The sequence below is a fragment of the Physeter macrocephalus genome, chromosome 14 (genome assembly GCF_002837175.3).
Source record: "Physeter macrocephalus isolate SW-GA chromosome 14, ASM283717v5, whole genome shotgun sequence".
NCBI classification, from domain to species: domain Eukaryota; kingdom Metazoa; phylum Chordata; class Mammalia; order Artiodactyla; family Physeteridae; genus Physeter; species Physeter macrocephalus.
The window spans coordinates 61,007,928-61,033,858 of NC_041227.1; the positions used below are offsets into that span (position 1 = coordinate 61,007,928).

Below are 25,931 nucleotides of genomic sequence, written 5' to 3' on the forward strand. Positions count from 1 at the left end.
GAGGGAGAGAGGAGGGATGGAGAGGAAGGGGGAGGAGGGAGAGAGGAGGGATGGAGAGGAAGGGGGAGGAGGGAGACAGGAGGGATGGAGAGGAAGGAGGAGGAGGGAGAGAGGAGGGATGGAGAGGAAGGAGGAGGAGGGAGTCAGGAGGACACAGCCGGTGGGGGGAGGAACTAGTGTGTCGGTGGGACCGTAGACGGAGAGGGAGAAGGAGAGTTCTTTCTAGAACTGCCAAAGTGCTAACCATGAGAAAGAGCCTCAGGGTCAAAACAGACAGAACACTGACCTGACAAGCGAAATTTTAAACTACCCGACAAGATCAAACGTTTACATGGTTCAAATCCACTTCCACTCCGCAACGGCTCGCAGTGATGCACACAGAACAGTGCTCCGGTCTGCAGCACCTTGAGTTAAAACCGGAAGCCCCTCCAGCACAGCAGAGGAGCAGATGCAACAGCAAACGGCCACAGCCCGAAACAGAGGCTGGCCCTTAACGAGACGAGTCTGCGACTGAGGCTGGAGAGTGGGGTAGTGCCTTCTCTTCCTTCTTCAAAAGAAAAAACCACAGTATGGAAAGACACTGATATCAGGGTTTACTACATAAAGTTACCTCTGCTCCAGGAGCTTCCCTCCCAGGACCCCGATCTCACACCCGTACCACATTCAGCTAAGCAAAGTTATTAAGCGCCAACTGTGAACCGGCACTCTCCTGGGCATTGTGGGCACGCATGGGAAAACAGAGGGGGCAAGAGTTGACAACATAAATGTGGTGATGAGCCCAACGTGATCACACTAATTAATACCTATCTGCTGGGAGCCTGTCGTATGCTCTGTTCCAAGGGGGACACGAAGCAGCTGATCTTGTCTTGATATAGGGGCTCTGGTAGATAAACCTTCCAGAAAGAGTTCAGAAGCTGCAGGGTCTTCTGTCTTGGCCTACAGACAGTAGTAAATGGCACTGTTCATGGAAACCAGAGGAACTCCTAGGCCCTATATCTTAAGGTAATTAACATTCTCAGTCCTCAAGCAGTCCTATGGGGAAGGTACAATTATTTCCATGCCCAGATGATGAACAAAGCTCAAAAGCTGAGTGGCCAGGTGAGAGTAGCCCAGGGATGGTAAAAGACTGAGCTGAGCAGAGTTTAAAGGCCATCACCAGCACTGAGCAACACAATCAGATTTGTGTTTTTTAAAAGAAACACGAGTCTACAAATGACAGATGTGATAAGGGGTTTATATCCAGAATACACAAAGAAATTCTACAACAATGAAAAAAACAAGTAACCTGACTAAAGGTTACCCTGAATAGACATCTCTCCAAAGAAAATACACAAATGGACATCAAGCATATGAAAAGATGCTCAACATCATTCATCATGAGAGAAATGCAAATCAAAACCACCAAGAGAGGGACTTCCCTGGTGGCGCAGTGGTTAAGAATCTGCCTGCCAGTGCAGGGGACACGGGTTCCAGCCCTGGTCTGGGAAGATCCCACAGGCCGCGGAGCAACTAAACCCATGCACCACAACTACTGAGCTCTCATGCCACAAGTACTGAAGCCCACACACCTAGAACCCGTGCTCTGCAACAAGAGAAGCCACCGCAATGAGAAGCCCACGCACCGCAACGAAGAGTAGCCCCCGCTTGACACAACTAGAGAAAGCCCCCACGCAGCAACGAAGACCCAACGCAGCCAAAAATAAATAAATAAAATAAATAAATTTATTAAAAAAGAAAAACCACCATGAGAGACCATCTCACACCCATGAGAATGGCCACTATGAAAAAAAAAGTAAATAACAAGTATTGGCAAAGATGTAAAGAAACTGGAATCTCTGTGTACTGCTGGTGGGAATCTAAACTGGTGCAGTTGCTGTGGAAAATAGCTTGGTGGTTCCTCAAGTTAAACACAGAATTACCATCTGCCAGCAATTCCACTTCTAGGTGTATACCGCAAGGAAATGAAAGCAGGGACTCAAACAGATACTTGTACACGAATGCTCACAGCAGCATTATTCACAAGAGCCAAAAGGTGGAAACAACCCGAGTGTCCATCAAAGAACAGATAAGCAAAACATGGTATATACATACAAAGGAGTATTACTCGGCCTTAAAAAGGAAGGAAATTCTGACATGTGCTATAAATATGAACGAACCTTGAAAACGTTATGCTAAATGAAATAGGTCAGACAAAAGGACAAACACTGCCTAACTCCACTGGTATGAGGTAGTCAGTGGTCAAATTCAGAGAGATAAAGTAGAATGGGAAGGTGGGGGAACAGAGGTATTATTTAATGGGTACAGAGTTTCATTCTCTTTGGGATGATGAAAAAGTTCTGGAAATGGATGGTGGTGACGGTTGCAGAGCACTGTGAATGTACTTAAAGCCACCGAGTGTACCCTCAAAAATGGTTACAGTGGTAAATTTTATGTTGTGTAAACTTAACCACAATACAAAAATAAGAAACTGAGCTGAGCCTACCCTTGACCTCACCCCCTAGAGCACAGGTAGGCCTGGACTCCAGGAGGTCTGGTGTCTTCCTCCTGGCTCTATAGGCACTGCTTTCCGGTGAAGACATTAAGTCCATTATCAAACAAAGTGAAGAGGCTTTCTCGGCGGAAATTAAAATTCTGCTCAGAACAACCTGAAAGACCATTTATTTATTCTATTTATGTGTTTGTTACCAAGTGGCCCTGAGAAAAGTGCCTATATGGCTCATTAAAGAGGGACCCACTTTGTGCCGGGTGCCCTACTCCTCTCAGCCACCCTGCTCAGTTCCCATTCCAAAGGAGGGAGCTAAAAGAAACAGTTATTTAAGGGTTGAGGCAGGAAATGTTCCAAAGCAGATTTTTATTTCTATCCTCGGAAGACTTGCCCCATATATAAAATCTTGTCTGGGAGACCTTTCAATTTTGTCTTAGTAATTAGAACTCAAATCCTACTGTGTATGAAAACAGTTTCTCCTCATAGTTTAGAGTTCAGAATAATCATGCCAATATCATATAACATTTTTTAAAAATTGAAGTTGGTTTATATTATATGTTTCACGTGTACAACATTATATTTCTATTTCTATATACCCTACAGCACATAACACTTTATTTGTGGCTATTAAAAGTCACTGAAGACAATTACAGATAAAATGGGTTACACTGTTTTTTTTAAAAAGGACGTCTAGAAAAAGGAGAAATCAGATTCCAATTCATAAAGACTATTATCCTTGTTCCACTGGGGGAAGGAAAAAGCATGTATCAATCTATGCACTGGCTTCCCCATGCTATGCATTCCTCCATCTGAATCTTCTGAGGTTTCAAGGAACGGCAAGATTTCTTTTCCATATTCCATCTTAAAAAAAATTAAAACAAACAAAAAAACCCCACTCAAGGCTGGCTGACCTCACCCCAGAGTTTGTTCTGTTTAAGATCCTTTTTCTTGGGGTGCTGACTGCTTCTGCAGAGAGGCATTCTGCTGCTGTTCTCTGCACAGTGATCAACATGTCCTTCAGTGCTTCTGGGCACTGGGTGGAAGAACAAACAGCCACAGTAAGAGGGACTGGGCTACTACTGGAGACGGTGTTTTCCAAAATTGCTTGAGCGTAAGAATCACCAAGATGCTTGTGAAAACACAGACTCCCAGGCCCCCAAACATTGCTGATGGGAATGGAACATAGTAAAGCCACTTCGCAAACTAATTTGGCAGTTCCTCCAATTGTACATGGATGCGGCATATATGCGTACATACACACGACAATATGGATGACCCTTGAAATCATTATGCTAAATGAGTGGAGCCAGTCATAAAAGATCTGCATTGTAAGATTCCATTTATTTGAAATGACTGGAATGGGCAAATCCATCAAAACAAAAAGGAGATTGGTGGCTGGGGGAAGCTTGTGGGAGGGGGAACAGGGTGTGACTGCTTAATGGATTCGGGGTTTTCTTTTGGGGAGGTGGAAATATTCTGTAATTAGTGACGATGATCACACAACTCTGAATATACTAAAAACCACTGAGCTGTACACTTTAAAAGGATGGATTTTTTGATACATGAATCATGTCTCAGTAAAGCTGTTATTTAAAAAATATATATGGGTTCCCAGGCCCCACCTTAAATGTATTAAACCAGACTATCCAAGATAGAGACTCGGAAATCTAACTTTAAAAAAATATTTATCTTTGAATAGGTAACAGAGTCAGGTGATTTAAAATTCCAAAGGTAACACTCCTTCTCACTCTGGTCCCTGGCCATCCAGTTTCCCTTCCCAGAGGCAAAGAGGATTACCTGCTGCTTGGGTATGCTTCTAAGTGCACAGAAACAAATACATTTTCCCTTTCTTTCCTTCTCTTTCTGCAGAGTTAATATATGGTAGACACCATTTTGCAACTCCTTCCCCACCACTTAACAACATGTCTTGGAGATTAATCTATCACGCATATAAAGTACATCTTCATTCTCTTTTATAGCTACAAAGTGGAATCTGGTCCATTTCCTTTTTTCTTCCAATTTTTTTTTAAGAGGTAAAAGGCACATAACATAAAATTTACCATCTTAATCAACTGATCCATTTTTTTTTAAAACAAGCTTCTCCGGTGAATTTTATGATTCAACAGGTTTGAGAGAAATTGTTCTAAATCCTTCAGCTAAATGCAGAATATGACTTTCCAACAGCAAATGGCACATTCTGAAAGGTTTAATCTGGAGACATTCAGCCAGAAGCAAACAGAGGTAGTCAGTAAAAATGAAATTCAGCCAGGGCAGGCTACCTCATCATTTCACATATACAGTGAGTAAGGGCCAGGAGGCTTGTTAGACCATTATCACAGAACTTCAGATAATTTTATCTGAGATTTCAGGTTTTCCTGTTTCCCAATCTGGGCAGTTTCAAAGGGTCTGCAGAACATGAAAGGAGGATGATATTCTAGAAGCCTCAGGACATGAAGAAATCAAACACACCTAAAACACAAAGCCACTAAAACTACAGAATGGTCACCAAGATATATGTCACTAGCAAACCCTGGGAGAAGCTGAAAATAAGGGCTCAGTTGAAGGTACTAAGTAAACTAGGTATGTTGGGATTATCTGGATTACCCATGCTGCCTAGCTACTGTAAACAACTGGGCCAATGGTTCTCCTTAGATGAAGATATTTTGTATCAACTCAGCTCAACTGGAGAAAAACTGAAAACAACCCGACCATAAGAGACTAAAGAAATTACTGTAGTGCCACACCACAGAAATGATATAGCTAATAAAGAAAATAAGGTACATTGATATGTTTTGATGTATAATACAGATAGCTATATTAGGTACAAAATGTTACACAACTGCATACAGTATGATCCTATTTTTACAAGAAAAAAAATATATATATATATTTAGGTAGATGCATAAAGAGAGGCAAGATAATGCCAAGCTATTAAGTGTGTTACAGAGTGGTGGCTGAGAGTGAAGGAAACCAGGATCTTTCATGTACCGCTAGGTTACTATTTTGGACTTTTTATTTATAAATGTCCCCAACTAATTTTTCTTTAGCAAAGTCAATACAAGTTTATTATAAAATTTTCAGTCACAGAAATGTACAAAACAGAAAGGGTAGTGAGATACATAGGCAGGATGGCCAAAGGGCGTTTCTGAGGAGTAGCCCCTTCCTTCTTTACCAGAGCAGGGCAGGCGGGCATGAGACTGGGGAAGGGCCACTGTGGACTGTGGCACTCCTGCTGCCCTCAGGGACGCCCACCCTCCTCATGTGCATAAAGCGAGGCACTAAGCTGAGGGTGGCACACATCTTCCAGGGCCCCAGGGCCTGCACTGCAACCCACAGCCAATGTGCCAGGAAGGTTCCTCTCTGATTATCTGCTCTACAAATGGAGTCATACATAGCTCTCTAGAAAGCTTCACTTGCATGGAACCTTCTTCTCAAGGCTTTAAAAGGTTTTGTTCACGCTGTGCTCTGAGGTCTCTTCCAGCTCCCGTAGAAAACTGAGGGGCCAGCGGCCTCCCACACACATGCCCACCTGAGGAGCCCGACTGCTATCTGTTGTGTGCCGAAGCTCTGCATATGTCTCTGAACAACAGGGTTCCATGTTCTAAGAGACAAAAGTATCAGTCAATTGGACAACTGTCAGTTTCAAACTGCTCAGAATTAAGATGCCGGTTGCTCACTGTCTGTAGGAGCAAAAAACTAGAAAGAATCCAAATATTTTTCAATAAGAGTTTGGGGAAAAAATGGGCGGGGGGCGGTTGGGGAAATAATTTATAGCCCATCCCCTTGCCAAAAAAAAGAAATAGGGTACTGAATAGTCATTACAAAGAATAGAGTGGTAGATCTATTAGTACATGTATTAACATGGGGGGCAGGAAGCGGGTATGAGGAGACAGCCCAAGATAAGCAAAAAAAGCAAATTGAAAAACACTAGGGAAGACACATTCCCGTTTCTGAGGTGGGGGGGAGTGCGTATTTATATAAGAATATAGACAGACGGGTAGGAGAGAAGAGCAGAGGAAAGAGGCAGAGAGCATATGAGAATGAAAGTGTATTTTTTAATGTATATATAGAAGAAAAAAATCAAGAGAAATATACTAACTGTGAACAGTGGATATTTTTTAGAGGTGAGGAGACAGAGTGGATTACTGGTGACTTTATTTGGAGGCTTTTTATTTTCTTTAAGATCTACATTTCTGTACTGTTAGCATTTTTTTCCTCAAACTTTGCGTTGTGGACTAAATGTTTATCCCCCACCAATTCATATGTTAAAATCCTAAACCCCAATGTGATGGTATTAGGAGGTGGGGCCTTTGGGAGGTGATTAGGTCATGAGGGTGCAGCCCTCTTGAATAGATTAGTGCCCTTATAAAAAGGACCCCAGAGAGCTCCTTATCCCTTCTGCCATGTGAGGGCATAGTGAGAAGACCGTCTGTGAACTAGAAGTCTTCACCAGACTTTGAATCTGCCAGTAGCTTGATCTTGGACTTCCAGCCTTTAGAACTGTGAGGAACAAATGTCTGTTGATTAAGCCACCCAGTCTATGGTTATTTTTGTTATAGCAGCCCGAAGAGACTAAGGCAGTCTGCCATGAAGATGTGCTGTCACCAAGTGATAGGGGTGTCTTTGGGTAAAGCCTCATAGTCTAAATGTCCAAGTTATTATCCATAAGCAAGTTATTCATAGAGACTCAATACTCTTTATTACTAAAACTGTGTTTTTATAACAGAGCTTGTTATTATAGGAATTAAGTTTGAGGATTTAAGGACCACTATTTTGGTGATTTGTGTATAGAGCAAGATTTAAAGAAATATGAATGCCTAGGGACAATACCTCATTCATTAAGCTGTCATTGATAACAATTAAGCATTAATCTAACCTTGATTCTGCCACCTGATTTATGCAGAATGTCGACACTTAACGTGGAAAGTCCACTCAGATGTACAGATGACTTCTCAGTTTCAGCAGCACCATAAGAGGTGCCTGTACGCTCTCCTTTTATCTCTGATCAGCAAGGCCTCTCTGAGCCAAGCATGCTCAGCCCACGTGTCACCTGACTCACATCTCTGGGATACTGCAGGGATGATACACCTTCCTGCCGTCCCTGCAGTAGCACACAGGAGGTTGTGAAGTTCTTCTGTGGATATTAAGCTTAGATTTCCCTAAGCAGAAAGGATTAGGCATTCCTTATCTTAATTCTGATTGCCTCCTAAATAAGTTTATCTAATGTTCAATCTATAATAACTGGTCTCTAGCAACCACACACACTGAGGGTTAGAAATAAAACACTGGATTATCGTTTAGAGGAACTAACCTAACTACAGAGAAGCACAGTGGTGGAGAGAGCACTTGAAGTCACTTATTAGCTAGATGCTCCTGGGCAAGTCATGTCACACCTCTGAGCTTCAGTTTCCTCCTCTGTAACAAGAAGATCAGCCACCCAGCAAATAATACGTACTGAATAAAACTAAACTGCTTTGCCGGGAATTCAGTTCTCTCAACAATTAGTCTCCAAACTACCTTCCTAACTTGATCTCCCACTCATTCCTTCCAGATGCATCATTTTTCCAGCCTCTAGGCCTTTGCTCTTGCCGTTGCTTAGGCTAGAATGCCCTCTGCCTCACTTCAGCATATACAGATCCCCTTTACCTTCCATGCTTTTCAATTCCACCTCTTTTAAGAAGCTTTTTTTTTTCTTCCTCTTCCAAGCCAAGGGTCATTTCTCTCTTCTCTAAAATTCCCTGGTACATTTTATGAACATCTTGCATGACATTTATCATGTGCTGCTTTGAATCACTGTAAACAGATCCGCTCCCCCTTGCTAGCAGGCAGTCTCTGTAAGTGCATTCCTGTTTCGGCACAATGCTCGGCACAGTGGCTTGCATGTAAAAAATGGCCAAGAATTGCTGGCAGGAGGAAGCAAATCGTAGGCGTTTACAATCATAAGGAGTTGAGTGAACTTAAGGGGGAGACTCACCCCTGCTCCTTTTCTGTGGGTTCTCCATCCCTGCCCTTACCTCCCCTAAGGTTGGATGGACCATGCATGTTCAGACATGAACGTGGGCAACAAGCTTCATGCCATCTGCCCACCTGTGAAATGCAGCAAAATTAACCTATTGGGTTGGCCAAAAGGTTCATTTGGTTTTTTCCATAAGATGGCTCTAGTAGCACTTACTTGTCTTTAACTTCATTTGAAACAATTTTTTTAGACTGTATTGTGACAGCTGTCATATCAGCTTGCGTTTTAAGAACACCTTATCAAAACTGGTGAATTTTTATGTGGCTATTTTAATACTGAAGATGGAAGAAAAAAAGCAACGTTTTTGGCATATTATGCTTTATTATTTCAAGAAAGGTAAAAACACAACTGCAATGCAAAAAGAGATTTGTGCAGTGTATGGAGAAGTGCTGTGACTGATCGAACGGGTCAAAAGTGGTTTGCAGGGTTTCCCTGGTGGCACAGTGGTTGAGGGTCCGCCTGCTGATGAGGGGGACACGGGTTCGTGCCCCGGTCCGGGAGGATCCCACGTGCCGCGGAGCGGCTGGGCCCGTGAGCCATGGCCGCTGAGCCTGTGCATCCGGAGCCTGTGCTCCGCCGCAATGGGAGAGGACACAGCAGTGAGAGGCCCGCGTACCGAAAAAAAAAAAAGGGGTTTGCAAAGTTTCGCACTGGAGATTTCTCGCTGGACGATGCTCCACAGTCAGGTTTACCAGTTGAAGTTGACAGCGATCAAATCGAGACATTAATTGAGAACAATCAACGTTATACTACGCGGGAGATAGCCGACATACTCAAAATATTCAAATCAAGCACTGAAAGTCATTTGCACCAGCTTGGTTATGTGAATCGCTTTGATATTTGCTTCCACATAAGTTAAGAGAAAAAAACCTTCTTAACTGTATTTCCGCATGCGATTCTCTACTTAAATGTGACAAAAACATTCCGTTTTTAAAACAAATTGTAATGGGCGATGAAAAGTGGATACTGTACAATAATGTGGAATGGAAGAGATCGTGGGGCAAGTGAAATGAACCACCACCAAGCACACCAAAGGCCGGTCTTCATCCAAAGAAGGTGATGTTGTGAATACGGTGGGATTAGACAGGAGTCCTCTATTATGAGCTCCTTCTGGAAAACCAAACGATTAATTCCAACAAGGACTGCTCCCAATTAGACCAACTGAAAGCAGCACACGACGGAAAGCATCCGGAATTATTCAACAGAAAACGCATAATCTTCCATCAGGATAACGTAAGACCGCGTGTTTCTTTGATGACCAGGCAAAAACTGTTACAGCTTGGCTGGAGAGTTCTGATTCATCCATCATATTCACCAGACATTGCACCTTTGGATTTCCATTTATTTCGGTCTTTACAAAATTCTCTTAATGGAAAAAATTTCAATTCCCTGGAAGACTGTAAAAGGTACCTGGAAGAGTTCTTTGCTCAAAAAGATAAAAAGTTTTGGGAAGATGGAATTATGAAGTTGCCTGAATGATGGCAAAGGTAGTGAAACAAAACGGTGAATACATTGCTCAATAAAGCTCTTGGTAAAAATGAAAAATGTGTCTTTTATTTTTACTTTAAAAACCGAAGGAACTTTTTGGCCAATCCAATACTTTGCCCATAATCACCAGAGAGGCCTCAAGCTTTGAGAAAACAGTCACATCCGTCACATTCTTCAGAAGATGGTTTGTCAACAGAACAAGTAAATATGACCTTAAGCATAAACCCCAAAGACTTGGTAAGTGGATAGAGACCATTTTTCTCCATCACAAGCTACTCCTTACTCTCCAAAAGGAGGAAATACAAAATTATTTTTCTCCTCCATTCTACTGCCCTGGCCTCCTCCATCAGCAGTTACAGTTCACAGCACCCAGGGGGCTTCATAATAGCAGGCTTTAGCCTTTCTTCTGGGCGCCCCCGTGTTCCTCACAAATCAAACCAGCACAACAGCTCCATTTAACGTGTCTATGAGCCTCGGCATATGTTTGAACCTACCTTGTTTCTTTTTCTCTATAAATAGGAAAATCAATTATTTAAAACCTACCAAGAGGACTTTGATGAGACTCTTCTGAACACTTAGGTTGCTTAGGAGTTAGGTCCCTACCATGAAAGGTTTGGTACCATTTTACATTCATCAATATTATAAAGAGTTATCAACCATTATTATCATGTGGTACCATTCATTCCTTAAACATTTACTGAGCACCCATGCGATAGGCAATGTGCCAGGAGACAGGCACAGCACAGTGACTAAGACAGATGAGACCTCACGGAGCTGACACTCTTCAAGGGAGAGAAGCAGACAATTCTTTACGCATTTACTTGTTAAACAACAATGGTGATAAGTACAATGAAGGAGAAGTGTACAGTGTGAGGATAATATGTCTTACAGGAGAACCCGACCTAACTTTTGTTTGGGGCTTTTCCTTAAGACATGGCTTGTGAGCACAGCTCTCCAAGATGAAGATGCAAAAAATAAGTAAAAGAAAGTACATTTTTAAAGGGAGGGAACCAAGGGTGGAAAGCAGGGGGGTAGTGGGGGTGGTGGTGGGATGAACTGGGAGATTGGGAATGACACCTATACACTAATATGTATAAAATGGATAACTAATAAGAACCTGCTGTATAAAAAAATTTTTAATTTAATTTTTTAAAAGGGTGGGGGGAATAGGTAGAATCTAAAAACTAAAACAAATGAACAAACATAAAAGAGAAACAGGTGGTTGCCAGAGAGGAAGAGGGAGGGGAAAGGAGAGAAATAGGTGAGGGAGATTAAGAGGTACCACCTCCCAGACACAAAGTAAATGAGTCACGGGTATGAAATACACAGTGTAGGGAATACAGTCAATAACGATGTAATATCTTTATATGGTGTCATATCATAACTAGACTTATGACGGTGATCATTTTGAAATGTAGAGAAATGTCAAATCACTATATTGTGTTATAGGTCAATTATACTTCAAAAAAACCAAACAAACTCCTAGAAAAATAGGTCAGATTTGTGGTTACCAGAGGTGAGGGATGGGGGGAGGAGGAACTGGATGAAGGCAGTCAAAAGGAATAAATTTCCACTTATAAGATAACTAAGTACCAGGGATGTAATGTACAACATGATAAATATAATGAACACTGCTGTATGTTATATATGAAAGTTAAGAGAGTAAATCGTTAAGAGTTCTCATCACAAGGAAAAGGTACTTCTTAAAATTTCTTTAACTTTGTACCTATATGAGATGATGGACATTCACTAAACTTACTGTGATAATCAGTTCATGCTGTATGTAAGTCAAATCATTATGCTGTACACCTTAAATTTATACAGCACTGAATGTCATATCTCAATAAAACTGGAAGAAGAAAAATTTTTCAAATAAAAGGAGGGGAAAAGAATTCTGTAGGAGGGAAAAGCACTATTATTAATGATAAGAACAAAAACCGTTCTTTTTACCACTATTTTGCCTTAATTGTTCTCACTATTGTTTCATCGTCGAAGGAACTGCAGATCTGTTATTTTCAGGATAATTCAGCAGGCTTATCTTGAAATGAAGATCAGCTTTCCTGCAGATTTTCCAAGGTTCTGCGTATGAGAATTGGCTTTCAGAACTCTGAGACTGCAGAGCTGCATTGTCTACAGTTAGCTCCTAAACTCCAAGGCATACTTTCATCTTTTGAGAGACGGTTATACTAAGTTAATATTTACTGAGTCGCTACTGTGTGCCAGTGGGCCGAGTGCTCCAAGTATGTTATCTCATTTAATCCACCACAGACAGGAATCACTGCCATCATCTCCACTTTACAGATGGAAAAACTGAGGCACCATATGGCCAATCTGTCCAAGGGCAACCAACTCACAAGTAGCAGAATCAGGATTGGGACCATTGCATTCAGAAGGCTTGAAACTCACCATTCATTAGGGCCTTATCCCTAACATAACATGTAATCTCACACGTCCATGCCTTTGCTCAGGCCATCTCCTCTACCTGGAAGGCCAACTATTCTTTCTCCCCTTCCCCATAGCCCTTCCCTGATAAAGAAATGCTCTTCTTTCAAGACCCACCTTTAACATTACTTCCTTTGTAAAACATCCTCCTTTCTGAGGTTAGAAACTGTAAAGATAAAGGAACCAAGATAAAAATAAGGGAGAAAGAATCTGCTCTTGCTGTGGCCTGGTGGTAACCTTCCAGAAAGAACCACTGACAAACAAGGGCAAGGAGCTATCCAGTGACAGTGAACAGGCATCTCTGGGCCACATCTAGGTCAGAAGCACTTGATCAAACAACTGATTTGCAAGTCCTTCATTTCTCCTAAATATCTGGGGCAATGGGTGACCCTAGACCAAATCCCCGCATGATCCAGTCTACACACTGAACCAGTGTGTCCAAAGGACCAGAACTGGGCCTCCCCATAATAAGCTTTCGTCAGCATTCCACGGTGGCCTGGCTGAGAGTTCAATGGGAGTTTACTTGTTGGGCTGAGCCAGCCCTGGCAAAGCCACAGCCTGATAAAGAAGATACAGCCGTGGGCTTCCCTGGTGGCACAGTGGTTGAGAGTCCACCTGCCGATGCAGGGGACACGGGTTCGTGCCCTGGTCCAGAAAGATCCCACATGCCGCGGAGCGGCTAGGTCCGTGAGCCATGGCCGCTGAGCCTGCGCATCCGGAGCCTGTGCTCCGCAGCGGGAGAGGCCCCAACAGTGAGAGGCCCGCAAACCACCAAAAAAAAAAAAAAAAAAAAAAAAGAAGATACAGCCGAGGCTGGATCAAGGGAGGCTGGAAAATGAATAGCAGGGAGGGGATGTTTTATAACCAGCTGAGAGGGGGGATGTTTAAGGAGGCAAACAAACCAAAGTGGCCCACTTCCACAAGCTTCATTTAATTTACATTTAGCCTTCCCATTCTCAGTAATTGAATGTATTATTTATTTTGGCCAGCAACTGCTGCATGTGGCTTTCAGAAAAACAACAACAGCCTTTTACGGTTTAGCACCACAGCGCTTAGAGACTTGAGCAAAATCATCAGATAAATTATTAAGCATGAAGTGGACTCCACATTCCTGCCCACCCTGCTGCAGCTTAAAGTGCAGGGGAGGTAGAGGAGGAGTCCAGAGCTCTAACACAGGGGGCGCTGACTGCCCACACCCAGGTACCAGTCTGCTCTGATGCTACTTATCTCCGGGTGTGGACCGAGGGCATCCCAGCAGGGAAACTGTCATTCCCAGCTCTCCTCCAACAGTTCTTGGGAGCAGCAAATCTTTATTTAGCTTAAAAATTTGTTTTGCTTTTTTGAAAACAAAAAATAGCAAGAAGCAAGTTGGGAGAAGAAGGATCTAGGCTTGCGGGGCCTCCACGTGCAGCTCACAGCTCTGGTATCTGCAGCTCACAACCCATTCCTAGTGTTACAGGTGACACCAAACTCAGGGATCCCCACGTGGGTCTACTACTCCTGACCTTTTTAAGAGGGAACCAGTTTATAAGATTTAAAATTTCCTAACATTAATTTAATCTAATTAATTAAGCTAATCTAATATTCATTTTGCATATCACTGGGGTTTGGGCAGTGGCTGTTAATTTTTGTTTTGTTTCCTGCAAACCCACCATCCTTACCAAAGCAGGCACTAGGAGAAAGTTCCATGTTTACTGACAATTAATGAGGACATACCTGTTCTTGTGGGACTTGCAGTCCTCGTGGGGAAAGAGGGTGTCCGGACAATAAGTAAACAAATACACACAAGTAAGAAAGCATCAGAACAAGGTAAATGCAATGAGGACAAGAGGAGGATGGCACAGAGCATGATTGGGGAGGTGCAGCTACTCTAGCTAGAGTGGACAGGAAAGGACCCTGGAAGAGGTGAGGCTTGATTCTCATCTCTGGCCTAGTAATTAAAAAAAATGCAAATATCTGGGGGTGAGATCATTCTAGAAAGAGGGAACAGCAAGTGCAAAGGCTCTGAACTGGAAGACAGCTTAGTATGTTCAAAGAACAGAAAAAAGCCGGTGTGGCTAAAGTGTGGTGTAAGATGAGGACAGAAGGCCGGAAGGCACCAGACCACACAGGGACTTTAGCCAAGGCGTCTGGTTTAATTCCAAATGCGCTAGGAGGCTACTAGAGCGCCCAGGAGTCTACAGCAAAACCAAGCAGAGTTTGAAAAGGTTCCTGGATAGCAATCATGTTTGAAGACTTTGGTGACACTGAGGCCTCAGTAGGAAGGACCCCAGCTACGCACAGTGTTAACCCACCCACCAGCGCACCCTTTGCTGGCGTCCTTCCCTTCCTGGTCTCCCCTCCCCCTCCCCCTACTGACACTCACTGGGATCGCCTCCTAAATAAACCACTCACACGATCCTGGTTCCAGGAGAGCTCTGTACCTCGTACAGAAACAGGTCTTGGGCAGAATTTTTATACCTAATTGCAAGCTATAAAGAGTCTTCATTCTCTACTGATTAGACTCTACTACTGTCTCTCTGGGGTTTTAAACAAATGCACATTGAAAACAACAAATAAACTTGAATCTGCTGTGAATAAGCAGCCCTAACTTCTAAAACTCTCTAGGGAGGTCTGAGCCACCTGACCTGGCCTGCCTGAGACAGATTTAGGAAGGTCCTTACAGGAAATTACCCATGCTCTGTAATCTGTCTGACTATAAATGTGTGTCCGAGGTGCTTCCTACTAAAGAAACAGATTTAAAACTCATCACTTGTTGATCACTTCTTTCTTTCTTTCCTCCTTAAAGGATTCTCTCTACACACTCACACACACATATCCACACACTGCTGAGTCTGCCTTCTAAGGAGCCAGGAAGTGTCTGAGAGCAGAGGAGAGGAGAAAGTGAGTGATGGGCTCACCTTGGGAGAGGCACTGGTTGGCCAAGGCCACCTGACCAGAATGCAGGTAGAGATTGAGGCGGGTGAAGATTCCCACCAGGGAGGGAATGGTAATGAAGCAGTAGGCAACGCAGGCCTAGAAGAAAGGGGAGAAGCAGCAGGTTACATGGCAATGCCATCACAATGGATTAATACTCTTGTTTTCATCCACCATATATTTTCAAGTAAAAATGCTAAAATAATTAATCTCCCCATTAGGAACCCCAATTTCTCCCCCTTGCTTCTGCTGTATTTGCTTCTTTGGGAGGAGGGGGAGGGGCAACCAAGGAGAGTAATGTTGTATGAAAAATAAATCCTCGTCCATCGTCGCAGGAAGTAAATAGATAACACCTAATACTGATAAGTTAAAGAAGCGGCTGTTAAAACCAATTAGTTAAAAAATACACAGGTAATTTGAAGAAGAAATTGCTAAAAAGGGTTTGAGGTGGTTGACTGAGGAGACAGGTATATGGTGAGAAAGGGCAGGGCTGGGAGGCTTCTTTTTCACTGTAATCTTTTTAGTATGATTTTATTTTTAAAGCATGGATATGTATCGCTTTGATAATATTTTGAGCAGCATACTCAAGAAACAAATTTCTTTCAAAGTTGGGAATTTATCAAGAGGGAAAAAAGGTACTAGGCCTTCCAGTTACAGGCACAAGCCAGAGATAGCTCAGCTGGCACACAAAATTGCAAATCCATTTCTCAACCCCCTCCCCGTAACATGTATCAAAATTCAGACTCCTTTGATCATTTCTTTTGAAAGCATTAAGAAAACTGGTCAGTCAGAGATATGCAAGGAAAAATCCAGAAAATCAATACTAAACCACCCTTAATCTTTTTCTGGGAATAGCAATTCAGAAACTTGCAAAAGGAACAGCCCACTGGAGTTCAAAGTCTGTGAGTCTTATCTTTAGAACATACCCGGACAAATGCAGCTGTCTTTCTGGAATGATTTCCTTTCATTACTTTTCTTGTTTCCATTGCCAACCGGTTCACACTCTAGATTAATCAGTAAAACAGAAATGGGAATGAAATGATGGCTGATTCAGATTAACATCTTCCAGAGAGATTTAGACATTAACTGCATACAAGTCAATGAGAACAAGCTAACCGGAACCAAGACTAGTTAGCACCAAACCCTGAAATGGCAAAGGGGTCATCAGGCCAGATTCAATCTCGGCTTCAGCAAACATCTCCAAGGGACACTTGCTGAGTTAATTCATGCCTATCAACCGGCGTAATAAATGAACATTTTCTGGTTTAATGAATAGCTAGGGTTCACTTATTCCATTTCCAGAAATCCCACACACTAAGCTTAAGATCTTAGAGATCTTAACAGAAACCTCCAAAACTGGATGCAGGCCATACAAAGTAGCTCTGCAACACTAACAATAACCATAAGAACAGTATAATAGCAGCCACATCATCACTTATAGAAAATCAGGTGCTGTTCTAGGAGCTATATGTTCCGAGCTCATTTAATCCTTATAAGTCTTATATTTAATCCTTATAAATCCTTATATTTAGGTCTGAAGTTTAGTAATGCTACAAAATCTGATAACCAGCAGACAATCACATAAAAAGGTTATTTTCCTTGAAGTTACACGAAGCAATTCAAGGACCTTAGGGAATCTTTACACGAATATAAAAAGTCTGGACCTATGGTTCCCGAACTGTATACCATGACATCCCAGGGTGTTGCAGCAAAATCACAGGGGCACCACATTTTTTGGACAACCACAGCAAGGCTCAATGGTTGAACACTATGCAAAGCACTAGTGTGAGGGAGCTCATAGACCATGGTACATTCCTTGCAGTCATTTCATATCTTTGCAAAATTGGGTTTTTAGCAGATGCTGTGATAAAAAGCACTGTGCAAAAATTAATGTGGGGAAAAAATCTATCTGGAACGGGAGATAACGTAGTGGTGTCCCATCTGATTCCAAGGTTTAAGAAGTTGTGCAGTGTTCAATAGATGCATATACTTTATTAGTAAATAATTATGATGATTTAAGAATGGAATGAAAATACATTATTTTTCTTTCAGTTTATGTATATTGTTGGTTCAGAGGGCTGTCAAGTTGTTAGGGCACAAATTCTTAAGTTGTTTGAACCTAATTTCTTAAAAAACAGAACTGTTATTTCTTCCTTTTGGCCTAAGGGCACCATGAAAAGTTACTGGAAGGCACCATGATCCAAGAAAGCTGGGACTCTGGTTAGGCAACAAGGAATTCTAATGAGGTTAGTATTTCTATAACTAAATAATCAATGCAACTCACTTAACTCTTCGCTGTTGGCACGCAGGAATGAGAATATGCAAATTTCAGAGAAAAAGAGGCCAATAAAACCACTCAAAGGCTTAAGCAAAGTTGCAGATTTTATTAACCTTTGAGAAAACAACTTTCATGCCTTGGGAACAGAAGCAATATGGAGCCAGAAGAATCCCAGATTAAAATTGATGCGTGCCTCGATGATCAATAAATACGTATTGAGAGAACACATGAATGAATGAAAATCCTTACATGAATCAATTGCACAAGAACAGCTTCCAGATTGCAAAACATCGACCTGGCCTCAACGTAAAAACTCAGCTGTTGTTCAAAATCACGGCCAAAGGACACCTAGAGTCAAGGAGAAAGATGCTGATGATGTTATCTCCATTGTGAGCACACAATTGGAAAGATTTGCCTGAGTTTGTGGGGGCAGGGGAGGTGCTGTGATGACAAGTCACCAAAAATCCCACAGCTATAAATGGTGGCTATCTCAGTCGTATGTAAGCAAACACACACATCCGAGCACTGCAATATACTCTAGTTAGACTTCACATTACTTCACCCAGCAGAGAGCGGAAACGTTCCTATTACCACCTCATCTTCATGACATTGGCATTGTTGTAGAACATAAAAAGACCAAAGGGTATAAAACATAATCTCAAAAGTAAAGAGGATTTCCCAGGCAAGAAGGAAACCAATGGAATGGAAATGATAGAATTTTGTTTATCAGCTGTGGCCTTTTCACAGAACACAGATTTGGTGATTGGGAGCCATTTGTCAGAGGGGTTCCCTCATAAGGGCCAAACCTTTCTGCTTCCTGAAGGGGATTCCAACCTCGGCAGCTCACTGGTGGCTGCTAGAGCCACAGACGGATGTTATTCCACCATTAAAAATCCCCTCGACTCCTATTTCTTCAAATTTATGAACAGCTGGTTGGTAGGACAAAGTTTACTGCTACAGCAATCATTTTTGTCTGGAGGAGATTTAATGTCACATTTTCCATTATAGCTATCAGGTTTCACATCTTATTTCCTCATATTCTTTTCCATTATAACTTGGTGGCTTTCAGATAAACCCATAAAAGGATAAATACCACGTGATCAGCATATAACTCAGGGGAACAAGAGAGGCACCTGGTAACAGTCATAGGTATTCAATACATAAAAAGGCTAATCCTGAATTTTCATCAAACTCGGTATTTTACCCATAGTTAAATTGACCCCTGACGTTGAATGAGTCACATTTTCAAGGTGATTTTCAAAGTGATCTAGTTACTTTCATCTCAGTCAGCTTTTGTCTTGATTTTTCTATTCCAACAGCAGATACTGGCAGCAGTGGGTATTTTAGATTTGTGCCCTGAGAATTAAGGCAAAGGTTGTTCTGGTGGGGATGGACTGGTGGGTTATTCCCAAAGAAGCCTGCAACAATGCCTCCTGCTCTGCTTGTCCCTTCGCAGTGTCCCTGTAGACTCTTCCCATCCGAAGGTGGAGTCTGCTTTCCCCCACTTCCAGAGGGCTGGCCCTGGGACTTGCTTTGACCCAGAGAATGAAGCAGGAAGCAGCACAGATCACTGTGTGATTTCTGAACCTCCAAAGGCCCCGCAGCTTCTGATTTCGCCCTCACCACACAAGAGCTCACTGAGATGAGTGAATGATGAGAGAATGATGGAGAGAAAGAGGTCACATGGCCGAGAAATAAGCCACCCCAGCCAACAGCCACCACCAAGACCCCAGACACGTGCTCAAGGCTGTCCTAGATCCTCCAGCCCCAGTTCTGCCACACCTCTGACATCATACAGAGCGGCATGGTTATCCAGCCAACCCACGGAATTGTAAGAATTAATGAAACACTGTTATTTTAAGCCACTAAGTTTGGGGTGAGTTGTTATACAGCACTGGGTAACTAGGACGAATGGAGAGTGAACACTTGGCATTTCTCCCCCCGATCTGACCCCCAAATTGTTTTCACCAGCATCTGATGAGCAGCACATCAGGTGCTTCAGGAAGCCCCTTCTCCAGGGAGTTCCCTGGTGGCCTGGGGCTTAGGATTCTGGGCTTTCACTGCCATGGCCCAGGTTCCATCCCTGGTCAGGGAACTGAGATCCCACAAGCCGCACAGCATGGCCAAAATAAATAACAAAAAAAAGAAAAGAAAAAATTTAAACTGGCTTTATTAAAAAGAAAAAGAAAGGAAGCCCCTTCTCCCACTCCTGGTCCACGTGATTCGGTTGCCCAGGTATGCCTGTCTCCCTAGCCTGGCCGATCAGCGTGTTCATTCTTTCTCACAGCAGCAATTTGCTCAGAGATGAGCTGGTGATCCAAATTAATCCAAAGAGACTCAGCCCCAGGACTCCTGATGGAGCCCTTCCGGCTGGGCTGCAGAGCTGGAAGGAATGGAAACCCGGAGCTCTTATGGGGAGTGAGCCTGCCTGGGAAGGACGCCAAGAGAGAAGAGCCACGAGCCAAAGACACACACATGGCAGGTCCTGACACCACCACAGAGACCCCAAGCCCAGCTGGCCCTTCTGAGAGGTCCCTTCCTGGACTTTATGTCACATCAGCCAGTAAGTCCCCGCCCACCCTCCCCTTTTTATTTTTTCCTTAAGCCAGTTTGTCTTGGCTCTCCTTGCCCCCAGGGGAATGCTGGCTAATATAAGTTGTTTTCTAATTTCATCTTATCTCAATAAAAATGAAAAGCACCAGGGAACATAATGTTAACTGCTTTCACCAGAGGAAGGATAAACAATTACATCACATTTCCAAGTACACTGAAACTTCTTCCCCAATACTTACCATTTTTATAAATCCATTAATCAAATATGCCAGCATTCTTTTCTCATCCTCAAGAGTGAGTGCACTAAAATCAATAATTGTACATAATTAACATTGAGGTGATAAATGAAAGTTTCCAAAGGAAAAAAAAGTATTAGAAGTAAGCAACTTAACAGGTAAGAACATTTTGCATTTTCTAGATTTAAAAAACTTCCATGTATGTGTTTCTTTTGATGAAAATATGTAATCTAAATTAACATAATTTAAATGTGTTTCTAATTTCTCTCAAAGATGCTGTTCTCAAGATATATTTATTAACAGCAAAAGAGAAGGTAACGCTCTTCTTTGGAATTTGGATAGCCAGGTCCAACTTCAAATTTTGTATTTCAGAGAAATTTTATTCAACATTTTACTATAAAAAGTTTAAACATGTAGCAAAGTTGAAATTATACAGTGAACACCAATACACCCTACTATTATCATTTTACAATATTTGCTTTATCATATAACTCTCCATCACTCTCTCCATCCATCAATCTACCTTATTTTGGAGATACAGCTTAAAGTAAATCACAGATCTCAGGTGCTACTGTTTAATAGCAAATTTAATATAAATATAAATGAAAAAATGTCAAGTCCTTATAGTTTTGATAATACATGTAAAGGTTTATAAATAGTTCTCCAAATTTATTTTAAAAAACTTTAAGAGCCAAAGACCAAGGCTCCTGTTTATTGGTTTGTTCTAAGGGAAAACAAGTCTGTATTGGCAAAGACTACATACTGTCCTCCAATATGCAGTGTCCCCTTCATTCTTTGAGACTACATTTCCCAAACTCCTTTGTAGCTACGAGTAGTCACGTGACAATTCTGGCCAATGGGATGTGAATGCGAGTAATGTACGAGCCTCCCAAGTTGTGTCCCTAAAAGGAGGGTGCTGTCCTCCAATGCCTGCAGGCTGCAACATAGGCACGGCTGAGGGAAGGCACCTCCACCAGGAAGCAAGGACAACACCCCGGAGGGATAGCAGAGCAGTAAGACAAGAAACCTGGGCTCCTGGATGATGTTCTAAAGCAGAGCTACCCCACCACCACCTTTTGGCTTCACACTTCCCATAAGAGAAATACATCTTCTATTTCGCTTAGGCCAAAAACCAATGTCCTACTAATACAAGTACCTTTCTAAATGTTTTTTGTGTCTTTATTTCTATTTTTGTGCAACTAAAGTCTATCAGTTCCACTTATTATAAAAAGTCTGGATATTTTAATTTTGAAAACTACTTGTGAAGTTGAAAGCACAAAGTCATGAAATAAAGATTCTAAAATTCAGGGGGGGAAAAAAAAGAAATACAATTCATCTTTGTTGATGGTTAAGTTCCAAAACAATTTTCTCATTTCTTGTAACATTTTCCTGTGAATCAAGCTGCTGTGTTTAAAAATTCTTTGGGGACCAAAATTTCTGCCACAAATAAGCAAGAATTGCCTCAAGCACAGTCAAATGGAAACATGTAATAAAAAAGAAAAAAAAGATAAGACAAATAAAACTAGAAAGCAAAGGAGATAATTTGGCTTTTGACCCAACGGTAAGGCCCATGGGTAGGTCTGACCCTCAAGCATACTCAACAAACTAAAGTCCTTCATGTAAGGAATATAAGCAATTTTATTTGAATTTTTAAAAATTGGCTAATATTGAGAAAAAACTTAACGGCTATGTTACTGGATGAGTGAACTCATTATTATACTATCTGCTGCTCTCAGAAATCTCCAGGAGACATGGAGTATGAGTTCACTTGGATGAAACCAGCCTTTTCCTCCCAACAGAAATCCCTTTGTAAAAACATCTGCCATCTCATTTTCTCAGGAAGGTTACCCTCAGCTCAGCCTCCCTTCTCCCCTGGACTGGAATGTCCTTGTTAACATGTATCTTAATAGACTCCATAAAATAATATTATTCCCAGTGGCAGCTTAAAGCAGTAATTCCCTAATGTACTATTATGTGGCATTAAGACCCAATCCAGGCTCGTTTCAGCCTTAAACATGGCTTACTTCACAGAGTCATGCATGGTCTTGCAAACGTGCAAAAGGGCGTTCAGAATGACGGGGTCCTTAGTGGGCTCTTGCTGATGCCTAGAAGACATTTAGAGACAACAGTAAAAGCCATGTCCACTGAGACCACAGAAAACACAGATTTAGTTCTCATCTATGATACATATGTGAGAAGCAGTAAATTATCTGGTTGGCATTTAACGTGGCCCAGATCATCAGCAATGGGCAATGATCTAGTTTTCTCTTAATTCTCCTTTAAATAACAAGTTTGCTCTTCTAACATATCATAACTTCTCCTAACTACAAAATCATGGTAAAACTGATACATTTCCTAAGCTAGGCAAAGGGCAAATCTGTTTTCTTACCGTGTTTCTTGAACTTCTAAAGCTGTCCAACAACCTGTCCCTAACTGTGTTAAGTGCCAGGCAAAATTATTAATTTGGTTTCTCAAATAACATAAAAGGACACGCTCTTATAACAAATCTTTTTTATTTTTGGCCTCACCACGCGCCATATGGGATCTTAGTTCCCCAAGCAGGGATGGAACCTACACCCCCTGCAGTGGAAGCATGGAGTCTCTCTCTCTCTTTTTTAAAATATTTATTTATTTATTTATCTATCTATCTATCTATCTATCAATCAGGCTGCATCGGGTCTTAGTTGTGGCACGCAGGATCTTCACTGCGGCATTCGGGATCTTTAGTTGCAGCACACGGGATCTAGTTCCCCGACCAGGTATTGAACCTGGGTCCCCTAAATTGGAAGCACGGAATCTTACCCACTGGACCAACAGGGAAGTCCCAACAAATCTTTATGTAAGTAAAGTAGGTATACTTGTTTCAAGCATATGGAATTAACCTTCTAGAAAGGTAATACAAGGAAAGCTTAAAACATACATTCCAGCAACTTCTAACTCAATTTTCCAAACTCTGGTTACTTGAGTTCCATCTTAACATATTTTTTAAATCATATCTACATACTTAATATTTAAAGGGACTTGAACTTTTAACTTAACCTTGTCCTAAAGAATAATACATTTGAAGTCACTGATTAAACTAGTTATATATTATCTAACATACTTTAAAATAAATACACGTTTTAAAATAAAAATAAAAATCTCTCTTCCATGTACCACCTGAAAGTATTTCATGTACCATCAGCAGTAGGCAGTTTTGGGAAAACAGATTTAATCAATAAAATGAAAGAAATTAAGTTGAAAACTGATCACAAATCTACACATTAAAGATAGAAACCTTTCTACCTCTGGTATCTTGAGAAGAATGACTTTATCTTTTAAAATGACACTTCCTAAATAATACATCAATAGATTGCTCCTTCCCAAATCACAGGAGTGAGATATGGGTGATGGTCAGGCTCTGTTAACATTTATTACTTTGTCTTCTTAAGCTAATTATAAACTTTTACCATGACTGCTCCTTTTAATGTGTTTTTTCTCTCAATGTTATTTTAGGTATAAATATCACTACATCACAGGCCCTCAAAATGCATAAATTGATTTCTTATCAACAGGTTTCACAAGGGCAGCAGGAATTGAAGCTTCTGATTACATCATGTTACACTTACTTGATAAAAACTTCCATGATGCATTTGCAAACCTCCACCCGCACACTCTCTTTTTGGAACATGTCCAGAAATGGCAGAAATTTTTCCTAAAAAAGATAATAAAAGCACTCTACCTACAATTTACACAAGTTACTGGAAGGAATTTGTGGGTTACTTTTTCTTTGAAGGGCAAAACAGAGGAAGAGTTGTTCATCTTTCTGAGGCAGATCTGATCAGGACTCACATGAAAGCAAGGAGAGAACTCTGAGGATTTTAAAACTATTACTATTAAAACAAATTGCACATGCCCAAGGACCAGGGTTCGGACCAGTTAACATTTTGGCGAATCATCTGGACAACCTTTAGATGAGCATAAGCTCTTCTTGGTAGCAGAAGGCAAAGGAGGCTTCAATCTTTTAATGACTGTATAGAGGAACAGAGAAAGAAGAGTCAGAGTTGTTCAGAGCAGCTTCTGCAACCTGACCCCTCATTCTGTGGCTGTGTGACCTTAAGCAAGTTACTCCACCTCTTCCAGCATCAGTTTCCTCATCTGTAAAGTGGGACTCATTACTACTCATGCCTTCCCAGTGGTGTTCTGAAAATGATCTGAGGCAATCCATGTAAAGTCCATAGAAAAGATCAACAAAACTAAAAGCTGGTTCTTTGACAAGATAAACAAAATTGATAAACCTTTAGCCAGACTCATCAAGAAAAAATGGGAGAGGGCCCAAATCAGTAAAATTAGACATGAAAAAGGAGTTACAACTGATACCCAGTAATACAAAGAACCGTAAGAGACTACTACAAGCAACTATATGCCAACAAAACAGACAATCTAGAAGAAATGGAAAAATTATTAGAAAGGTACAATCTCCTAAGAGTGAACCAATAAGAAATAGAAAATATACAACAGACCAATTACAAGTATTAAAATTGATCTGTGATTAAGAAACTCCCAACAAACAAAAGTCCAGGACCAGATGGCTTCACAGGCAAATTCTATCAAACATTTAGAGAGGAGTTAATAAACTATTCCAAAAAATTAACTCATTCTATGAGGCCACCATCACCCTGATACCAAAATCAGACAAAGATACCATCAAAAAGAAAATTACAGGCCAATATCACTGATGAACATAGATGCAAAAATCCTCAACAAAATATTGAATACTAGCAAACTGAATCCAACAGTACATTAAAAAGATCATACACCATGAACAAATGGGATCATTATCCCAAGGATGCAAGGATTTTTCAATATCCACAAGTCAATCAGTGTGACACACCACATTAATAAATTGAAGAATAAAAACCACTATGATCATCTCGATAGATGCAGAAAAAGCTTCTGATAAAATTCAACATCCATTTATGATAAAAACTCTCCAGAAAGTGGGTATAGAGGGGACCTACCTCAACATAATAAATGCCATATATGACAAACCCACAGCTAACATCATACTCAATGGCAAAAAGCTGAAAGCATTTCCTCTAAGATCAGGAACAAGACAAGGATGTCCACTCTCAGCACCTTTATTCAACATAGTTTTGGAAGTCCTATCCACAGCAGTCAGAGAAGGAAAAGAAACAAAAGGAAACCAAATTGGAAAAGAAGAAGTAAAACTGTCACTGTTTGCAGATGACATGATACTATACATAGAAAACCCCAAAGACACTACTAGAAAACTACTAGAGCTTGCTCATCAATGAATTCGGTAAAGTTGCAGGATACAAAATTAATACATAAGGATCTGTTGCATTTCTATACACTAACAATGAAAGGTCAGAAAGAGAAACTAAGACAACAATCCCATTTACCATTGCATCAAAAAGAATAAAATGCCTAGGAATAAACTTACCTAAGCAGGCAAAAGACCTGTACTCCAAAAACTTTAAGATGCTGATGAAAGAAATAAAAAATGACACAGGG

The 25,931-nt window shown here is 41.3% G+C and overlaps 1 protein-coding gene across 1 annotated transcript in view; it reads right to left on the bottom strand.

Moving 5' to 3' along the window:
* Positions 1-141: 141 nt before the first annotated feature.
* The window catches only part of VPS35L (VPS35 endosomal protein sorting factor like), a 77,161-nt gene continuing 51,371 nt past the window's right edge, over positions 142-25,931 (bottom strand). Inside the window, exons 15-23 of the mRNA XM_028498028.2 lie at positions 24,023-24,108; positions 22,439-22,519; positions 20,418-20,481; positions 17,875-17,973; positions 16,274-16,351; positions 15,332-15,446; positions 14,148-14,170; positions 804-936; positions 142-547 (exon numbers count right to left, since the gene is read on the bottom strand). Coding sequence (XP_028353829.1) covers positions 411-547; positions 804-936; positions 14,148-14,170; positions 15,332-15,446; positions 16,274-16,351; positions 17,875-17,973; positions 20,418-20,481; positions 22,439-22,519; positions 24,023-24,108 — 816 coding nt within the window. The 3' untranslated portion in view covers positions 142-410. The remainder of the gene's footprint in view (positions 548-803; positions 937-14,147; positions 14,171-15,331; positions 15,447-16,273; positions 16,352-17,874; positions 17,974-20,417; positions 20,482-22,438; positions 22,520-24,022; positions 24,109-25,931) is intronic.